Raw genomic sequence first — 7,703 nt, 5'->3', positions numbered from 1 at the left:
AAGTTTCCCTCGATTAGGGATCAGATCACATATTCATGGTTTTCAAAAGAAAAACAAAGATCGCATATTCATGGTTTCATTCTCTGGAAAAACCCGCAAGGCTAAAAACGTACGTGGTCGGCAGGATTCGAACCTGCGCGGGCGAACCCACATGATTTCTAGTCATGCCCGATAACCACTCCGGCACGACCACGTTGAATGAAATGATTTGTAAATTATTATACCTAACTTTTTCCGATTATGTGCAGTGTCCTTATCATTATTCCCTAAATTTAATTTTATCTACCTTCGTTTTCCAGAAGTAAGGAGTATTTCTGTAAATAAGATATTTCTCAAATTCAAGCACTTCAGTCTTAGGTAATAGCATAGCCTAATGGTTACATAGAATTATAATTATCATCTCATTAAGAAGATACAAAAGAGAGAAATGTATGAAAAAAATGTTTTTGAAAGTGGAGTAACTTGGAATTTAAATAATCTTTGAAAACAATTACGAGAGACATGATCCTACGCCAGCATCAAAAATTACTTTTTAATAAGAAATTATATGATGGCACACACCAATCAGATTCACGTTGCCTTTTGCAATTAATATGTTTTTGGATATAAAGGCCATATTTTTTGTATTACAGGCTGCAGCTCCGTGCTTGAGTGTAACAGTATTACTTAATGCACTTGGCCACTTGCACCTGCTCCCCAGATTTTCAAGTCAAAAGAGGCTATTTTAATGATATGATTCAGAGTGATAAACTTAAAATAAGTGATTCAATAGATTAAGATTTACATGCGATTAATCTCAACTTCTTATAAATACTTGTCGCTTTTTACCCAAACGGGTCAACAAAAGTAAAAACCGACTATTTATCGGAAAAAGCCGGAAGTCGTCTTTCCCAGGCACGAAATTGTTTTTAATGTACTAAAGTGTTTAATGTACTGAGGCAGGCAGGCATTCTTTGTTTTTGGGCGATATGTTACTAAAGTGTTTATATTGATCATCACAGGCTTCTAAGCTGGTGTGATCTTGATCAATTACGAATGCCGAACTCTGTGACACAGGACTCAGGAGTAACAAGCAGAAGCTGCTCTTTTAGCTTCTGTAGCTTGTTTATAAAACAGAGATGCAGCTGAAATTATTTCCCACCAGCAAAAGATAAATATTCATCTCTATCTTCACTTTTCTTCTTAACTCTTACTTTTTGAGTATGATTTCCTGACTTTACTCTTCCATGGATATATAGAATAGATTATCAGGCAAGTTAAGAATGCTGAATATAATTTGCATCTCTCAACGTCATGGAGTCTGTCTCAGCCCACAATTCTTTTCGGTTTCTTCTTCTTCAAATATTTATATTCTTCTTTTATGTATGCTTGTCATTTTTCTACATACGTATGTTATTTGTGTTCATTTAAAACTGTGATGAGTGATCTCTGGGATTAAATAGAGCTTCTTTTTATGTACAGAGAAATTGATGACTACAAAGAAATTATTGTTCCATCAGGAAATACTTATGAGGTGAGGTTTGTCTGCGCGTAAAACTGTTCTTTTCTCTAATTGTTTGTAGCATTGCAGAAGGCAGTTGTCCATGAGAAATGGAAAATGGCACTTCAACACTATGGAGGTTTACCTTAGTGCTGGTGGCATATAAATCCATGTTTGTCGAACCATTTCTAAGAGCTCTCCACGCAGCAACATAAAATCGCTTCCCAACAACAAACTGCACTACACTCATTAACGCCCACTTTAACCAGACATCCATTTGGAATGGTCCACATTGCCAAAGCAATAAGGCATACAGTATGGGGATGCTTGGACAAACAAATCGCATAAATATGACTGGAATCTGAAAATAAATTTATAAGTCAAAACAGAATCAATTGACAAAGATAATGAAAAGTGTTGTGATCCATTGCTATGTGCAAATGACTTTCGGTATGCTATTTGGTACAGAGGGTACATGTATCTGTATGCCTACAAAAAGAACTTGTATTCATAAAGATCAGAGAAATGAGTACTAATGACAATGGACATACAGGACAGCTGCAGAACGGCAAAAGGAGCAATCAAGCAAAGAATACTAGGATGGACTAGGTTTTAAACGTCATTGCTGCATTAAAACATACATATGTGGGATGATTTTGGTCAGAATCCCTTGAATCGTAAAATACAGAGTGCCATTAGTACAGAAAAATCAAACCTGTGCACCGCAGAATAATAATGCCAACTAGTTGACAGAATGCAACCACAAACACAAACACATAGAAGGGCACAAATAATCAAGCAATTGAAATGATCAAATAACGAACACAAATAATCAACCAACTGATCAATCAATAACAAATCAGAACGGACCTTCTCTCCGAACACAACACACCAGGCAAGTTAGATAGAGTCATTATCCTGTAATGAGATAATTTATAGCATCTTTGTTGAGCAGCTGCTAGGTCTTCAGTTACTAGAATGGAGGTAACAGTGAAGACTTCTAAATATTCAGCTTAATGACTGTAACCCTTCCTATTTCCCGTGTATATTTTCACACGAAAAAACAGAATCTATATATTTGTTTGAAAGGCATAATACAAGGCAGTGTTGGTGAAGCGTGAATCAGTGAAAGCTGATTGTGGAGTGTGCCATGTCACCAACCCGGGATCCTCCTTTATATAGATATTTAAAAGCAGTTATTAGAGACATGATCCTATCCTAGCATCAAAAATTACTTTTTAATATTAAGTTATATGATGGCACACACCAATCAGATTCACGTTGCCTTGCAATTAATATGTTTTTGAAGTATAAAGGCTAAAAATTTTGTGTGACAGGCTGCAGCTCTGTGCTTGAGTGTAACATTTATATACTTGATGCACTTGGTCGCTTACACCTGCTCCCCAGATTTTCAAGTGTCAAAAGCAAAGAAATGTAAGAGGCTATTTTGATGATATGAAATTGTCATTAATGTACTAAAGTGTTTAATGTACAGAGGCAGGCAGGCATTCTTGTTTTTGTGCGATATGATTACTAAAGTGTTTATATTGATCATCACAGGCTTCTAACCTGGGGTGATCTTGATCAGGGACGATGCTGAACTCTGTGACATAGGAGTAACAAGCTGAAGCTGCTCTTTTAGCTTCTGTAGCTTGTTTTTAAAACAGAGATGCAGCTGAAATTATTTCCCACTAGTAAAAGATAAATATTCATTTTATCTTCACTTTTCTTCTTAACTCTTACTTTTTGAGTATGATTTCCTGACTTTACTCTTCCATGGATATATAGAATAGATTATCAGGCAAGTTAAGAATGCTGAGTATGATTTGCATCTCTCAACGTCATGGAGTCGATGTCTCAGCCCACAATTCTTTTCGGTTTCTTCTTCTTCAAATATTCATATTCTTCTTTTATGTAAGCTTGTCATTTTTCTACAGCCCTATATTATTTGTGTTCATTATAAACTGTGATGAATTATCTCTGGGATTTTCGTGTGAATGCTAATTTTCTGTCTTCCTTGTTGTTCAATCATGCAAAATCCCTCCAAGAAAGTTTTATGTTTTGAATTTAATAATGTTGTAATCCTAAATGATTCTTTTTGTGTAATTTCTCCTGGATTATACTATATAAACCATCCCAGTGTTTTAAAGCTATGTACCTCCTTCAAGTATGATTCCTCTGATCTGCATTTTTCCGTTGTTTCCTCTTCTAATATGTCCTTTTCTTTTAATTGAAGCTGCTGCGAATAATCTCACCCTCTCTTATCAGCATCCCAACCCTGAAGCTGTTGTGCAAGAAGTTCAAAGGTCAGCACGACATTGCCAATTAACGTGTTTTAGTTTGCGTTTTTTGGTTCTTGGTTTGCCACAGCACTCAATTTTTTCATCATAAGCATAATGTTCTTGTTTTTCTTGCTATGCAGGAGAATACTTACTTCCGCCTCCAATGTGGAGTTAAATGACCAACTATCCTGCACCACCGGGAACCCAATTGATGATTGCTGGCAATGTGACCCGAACTGGGGCAATGACCGCCAGCGCCTTGCTGACTGCTCCATAGGCTTTGGTCAGGGAGCCATTGGAGGCAAGGGGGGACAGATCTACGTCGTAACTGACTCTTCTGACAACAATGTGGCGAATCCACAACCAGGCACCCTGCGTTTTGCAGTCATCCAAGTTGAGCCCCTCTGGATCATCTTCTCAGCTAATATGCAAATCAAGCTATCCCATCAGCTCATTGTTAGTAGCTTTAAGACCATTGATGGTCGCGGTGCTAGTGTGTACATTACAGGAAAGGGTTGCATTACAGTTCAAGATGTCAGCAATGTTATTATTCACAATATCCATGTTTACAATTGTGTTCCATCTGGTAGTGGCGATATACGGTTAAGTCCAACTCAAGTAGAACATAAAGGCAAATCAGATGGCGATGGGATAAGCATTCACCATTCTAGGGATATTTGGGTTGATCATTGTGCTGTTTCACGTTGCACAGATGGTTTGATTGATGTCACGGAGGGATCTACAGCTGTAACGATTTCAAACAATTATTTTTCGCACCATGACAAAGTGATGTTGTTGGGTCACAGTGATAACTACATGCTTGATAAGGGTATGCAGGTAACCGAGTCCTATCAGTTCCAGATAATACTTGTGCTCTAACTTAGTAATGCTGGCGGATTTGTATTAATGTAAAAAAAAAAAAAAATCTTTTGCAGGTGACTATAGCATTTAACCATTTCGGAGTTCAGTTAGTTCAACGTATGCCTCGGTGTAGACATGGTTACTTTCATGTTGTGAACAATGATTATACGGAGTGGAAGATGTATGCAATTGGTGGTAGTGCTGCTCCCACAATCATTAGTCAGGGCAATCGCTATGTTGCACCAAATGATGACTCCTCCAAACAGGTATCACACTTAATTATGATTTATTTTTAAAATTCTGTTAATTAAACTGGATATTTCCTTTTAATTATGAATTTTCTTGAATCATTTCAAGGTGACTAAAAGGCTGGACGCGGACAAGGGAGATTGGGCAGGGTGGGAGTGGATATCAGAAGGGGACCTGATGGTAAATGGAGCATACTTTCTCCCCTCAGGTCAAGGTCTAAACAATCTGTATTTCAAGGACTCTGGTGCTGAGCCCAAGTCTGCTGCTATGATCGACAGGCTCACTTCCAATGCTGGTGTCCTCGGTGGCCCAAGGTACAGATTTATAAAAGAGATATCTTAGGGATTCTTGAAATGAGGGTAATTTTTATCAGTACATATTCAGTATTTTGAGTGTGTTTTAGTATACAGAAGTACTTGGTGGTAAAACTTACGACGACAGTAGCTTCTGTGATTTTTCTGCAGCGTTTCATCTACAAGTTCAAAGGATTTAATTAGCTTGATAGCTTCTGTGAGTTAATAAAGTTTAAATCTTGATGTGAGAAATTATCTGCTTGAACAGGGACAACGGTGACCATACATCACAGAACAGTCGAACAAATCCAGATGAAAATGGGAGTGGTGGCGACCCGACTTTTGGGAACTACGGATCAGGTGGCGAGGGCATAAGTTATGGGAGCGGTGGCATTGCTTTTGGAAGCAGCGGCAAACAACTATTATCTGCTGCAAACATATTCATGTCTCTACTGGTCATATCAGCATTGGAGATGATCTCCGGCAATATTGCAGCATTAGCACTTCCATAGCAACTAATCTAATAGAAAGTACTATTATGTATCACAAATTGTTCTCAAATGATGCGACGTCGATGGATATCCTGAATTAGAGAAATATAGCTTGGTTTTGCAGGAGTATTTTCATATTAACAAATGTTTATTAAGATGATGGACTAGGTAAACAACTTGACATGTGCAGAATCTCCCTTTGGGGATTCAGGTTCAATGTCAAAGCGTTTGCCTTGTTTGTATACAACTTTTTTACATTTGCATTTTGTTCATCTAACAACTTCACTAAACTTCTCTTGGCATTCGATCTATACGGAGAATTCGATGCCAAAAAACCATCTACCAAGTGCAAATACGCCTCTAAATCATGGCAACACGCGACATCAGCATCAGGCCTCAAAAACGGTGACATCTTCGTATCAACTCGTAACTCGGTCCCAACGTGTGAGTACGCCCAAGGCATGGTGTTGTCAAGCATGTCAAGCACTTTAGTCGCCGTGCCTGAGTCTCTCAGCTTCTTGTCCAATTCTTCGCTCACAAACATACCAGGAACTCTAGTAATTACATCCTGCGAGTTCACAATACGTAACACTTTAACGTTTTTCGAATCCAAACGATTCGCAAATCCCCTGTTGCCTACACGGGGACCCCCAAAGGAAAAAACCGCAATTGGAGGCATATTGGTGGCCGATGAACTAATTTCATCGGCCACCAATAAAGCCAGAGCCGCGCCCAGACTGTGCCCGGTGATAGTAATACTAATGCTTTCATCTTTGTACATCTCGACGAGTCTTCGAATTTCGGTAACAACCGATTCGGACAAACTCGGCATCTGAGGTCCAGCCGTTTTGTAAAGACTCAAAAAACCACACTCCACTTTGGAAACCGATTTGACACCATTAGCTTCACTTTCGATTCCTTCCTGACCCGGAATTTCCACAAGCATATCTCTCATATTTTCTGCCCATTCGAGACACGTGGAAGTTCCGCGAAGCGCGATCACAATATCCCTCCTCCCCATCCGTGCGATCTCCCTCTGATCCTCGCAAACCGCCACGTAGCCAACGCAGCTGGATCTCTGCGTCATCCACGCGAGATCCGGAGCCACATTATCCAACCACTTGGGCAATCCAACCGATGACGTGGCGTACAAATTCTTTGTCACCTTGTAAGCTTTATCGGGGACCGCCACATGGCGATCCAGTGGAGCATCATTTGTTGACGGGTTAGAATGAAAACAATGGTACGCAGCTTGAATAAACTCCCCGTACCTAACCATCTCTCTCCGGAGATTCTCATCCAACGGATCAAGTAATCCTGACCAATTATTACTCCCGTGATATTCTTTCCATTTGGAACCAAGATTGTTCCGGGGAGAAAACTCCCCGGTCTTGGATAACATCCTCTTTAGTCTCACAAGCTGCCGAGGAGAAACCTCCTCGGCAGCTCTAGACTCTGGCCAAATGCTGGCTAGGTTAAGTCCTTCCAGAAGACCTCTTCCTCTATTTTCTTCGCTTGATTTTTTCTTCACAACCCTTACATCTTCAACATTAGCTTCTTGTGGGCTAAGCTCAGGTTCTATTTGAAGCAGTTTCTCAAGACTTGATAAATGTTTCCGGGTCACTTTTGTTGTTGATATGGTCTTAACTGATGAACAACTCACATTATTAACAATTCTTGAACTCCGGGTCGAAATAATATTCATGTTTTGAATCGGCAGCGTCAAACCCATCTGCATCTTTTTCTTTTTGCGAGAAGTGAAGAAACAAGAAGATTCAGAGAGAATAAGAGAGAGAGAGATTTATGTGCAGAGACTAGAGCAAGTTGGTTTGGATGAATTAAGAGGGGGTATATATAGACCTTGTTTACAAAACTACCCTCGGGACTAAATAACGTGACTAAAGGAGTGTAGTCCAGGCACTTCTGAAGGGGGGTTTAATTGGAATTATACGACTCCATATGAAACGAGTCATTGTCAAAATGTCATTTATCGCTACGCGATTCAATTGAATTGAATGCAGCGTTTCTAACAATAATTTAAGGATGT

At 39.3% G+C, this 7,703-nt stretch overlaps 2 protein-coding genes and 1 non-coding gene across 3 annotated transcripts; 1 reads left to right on the top strand and 2 right to left on the bottom strand.

Annotated features, from left to right (window-relative positions):
• Positions 1-112: 112 nt before the first annotated feature.
• Positions 113-193, bottom strand: TRNAS-AGA (transfer RNA serine (anticodon AGA)). The gene has a single exon. It is a non-coding gene; the product is annotated as a tRNA-Ser (tRNA).
• A 3,230-nt stretch (positions 194-3,423) lies between these two features.
• On the top strand, positions 3,424-5,898 carry LOC108206504 (probable pectate lyase 5). The gene is made up of 5 exons (XM_017376827.2): positions 3,424-3,786; positions 3,903-4,599; positions 4,698-4,889; positions 4,981-5,186; positions 5,434-5,898. The coding sequence occupies exons 1-5, from the start codon at positions 3,650-3,652 to the stop codon at positions 5,675-5,677; spliced, it is 1,476 nt and encodes a 491-aa protein (XP_017232316.1). The 5' UTR covers positions 3,424-3,649; the 3' UTR covers positions 5,678-5,898.
• Positions 5,786-7,491, bottom strand: LOC108206503 (phospholipase A1-Ibeta2, chloroplastic). The gene has a single exon (XM_017376826.2). It carries the CDS (start codon positions 7,392-7,394, stop codon positions 5,808-5,810), a length of 1,587 nt encoding a protein of 528 aa, XP_017232315.1. The 5' UTR covers positions 7,395-7,491; the 3' UTR covers positions 5,786-5,807.
• Positions 7,492-7,703: the final 212 nt, after the last annotated feature.

Source organism: Daucus carota, chromosome 2 (genome assembly GCF_001625215.2).
Source record: "Daucus carota subsp. sativus chromosome 2, DH1 v3.0, whole genome shotgun sequence".
Classification (NCBI taxonomy): domain Eukaryota; kingdom Viridiplantae; phylum Streptophyta; class Magnoliopsida; order Apiales; family Apiaceae; genus Daucus; species Daucus carota.
Note: the sequence above shows the minus strand (reverse complement) of the source record. Positions and strands in the feature narration are given on the sequence as shown.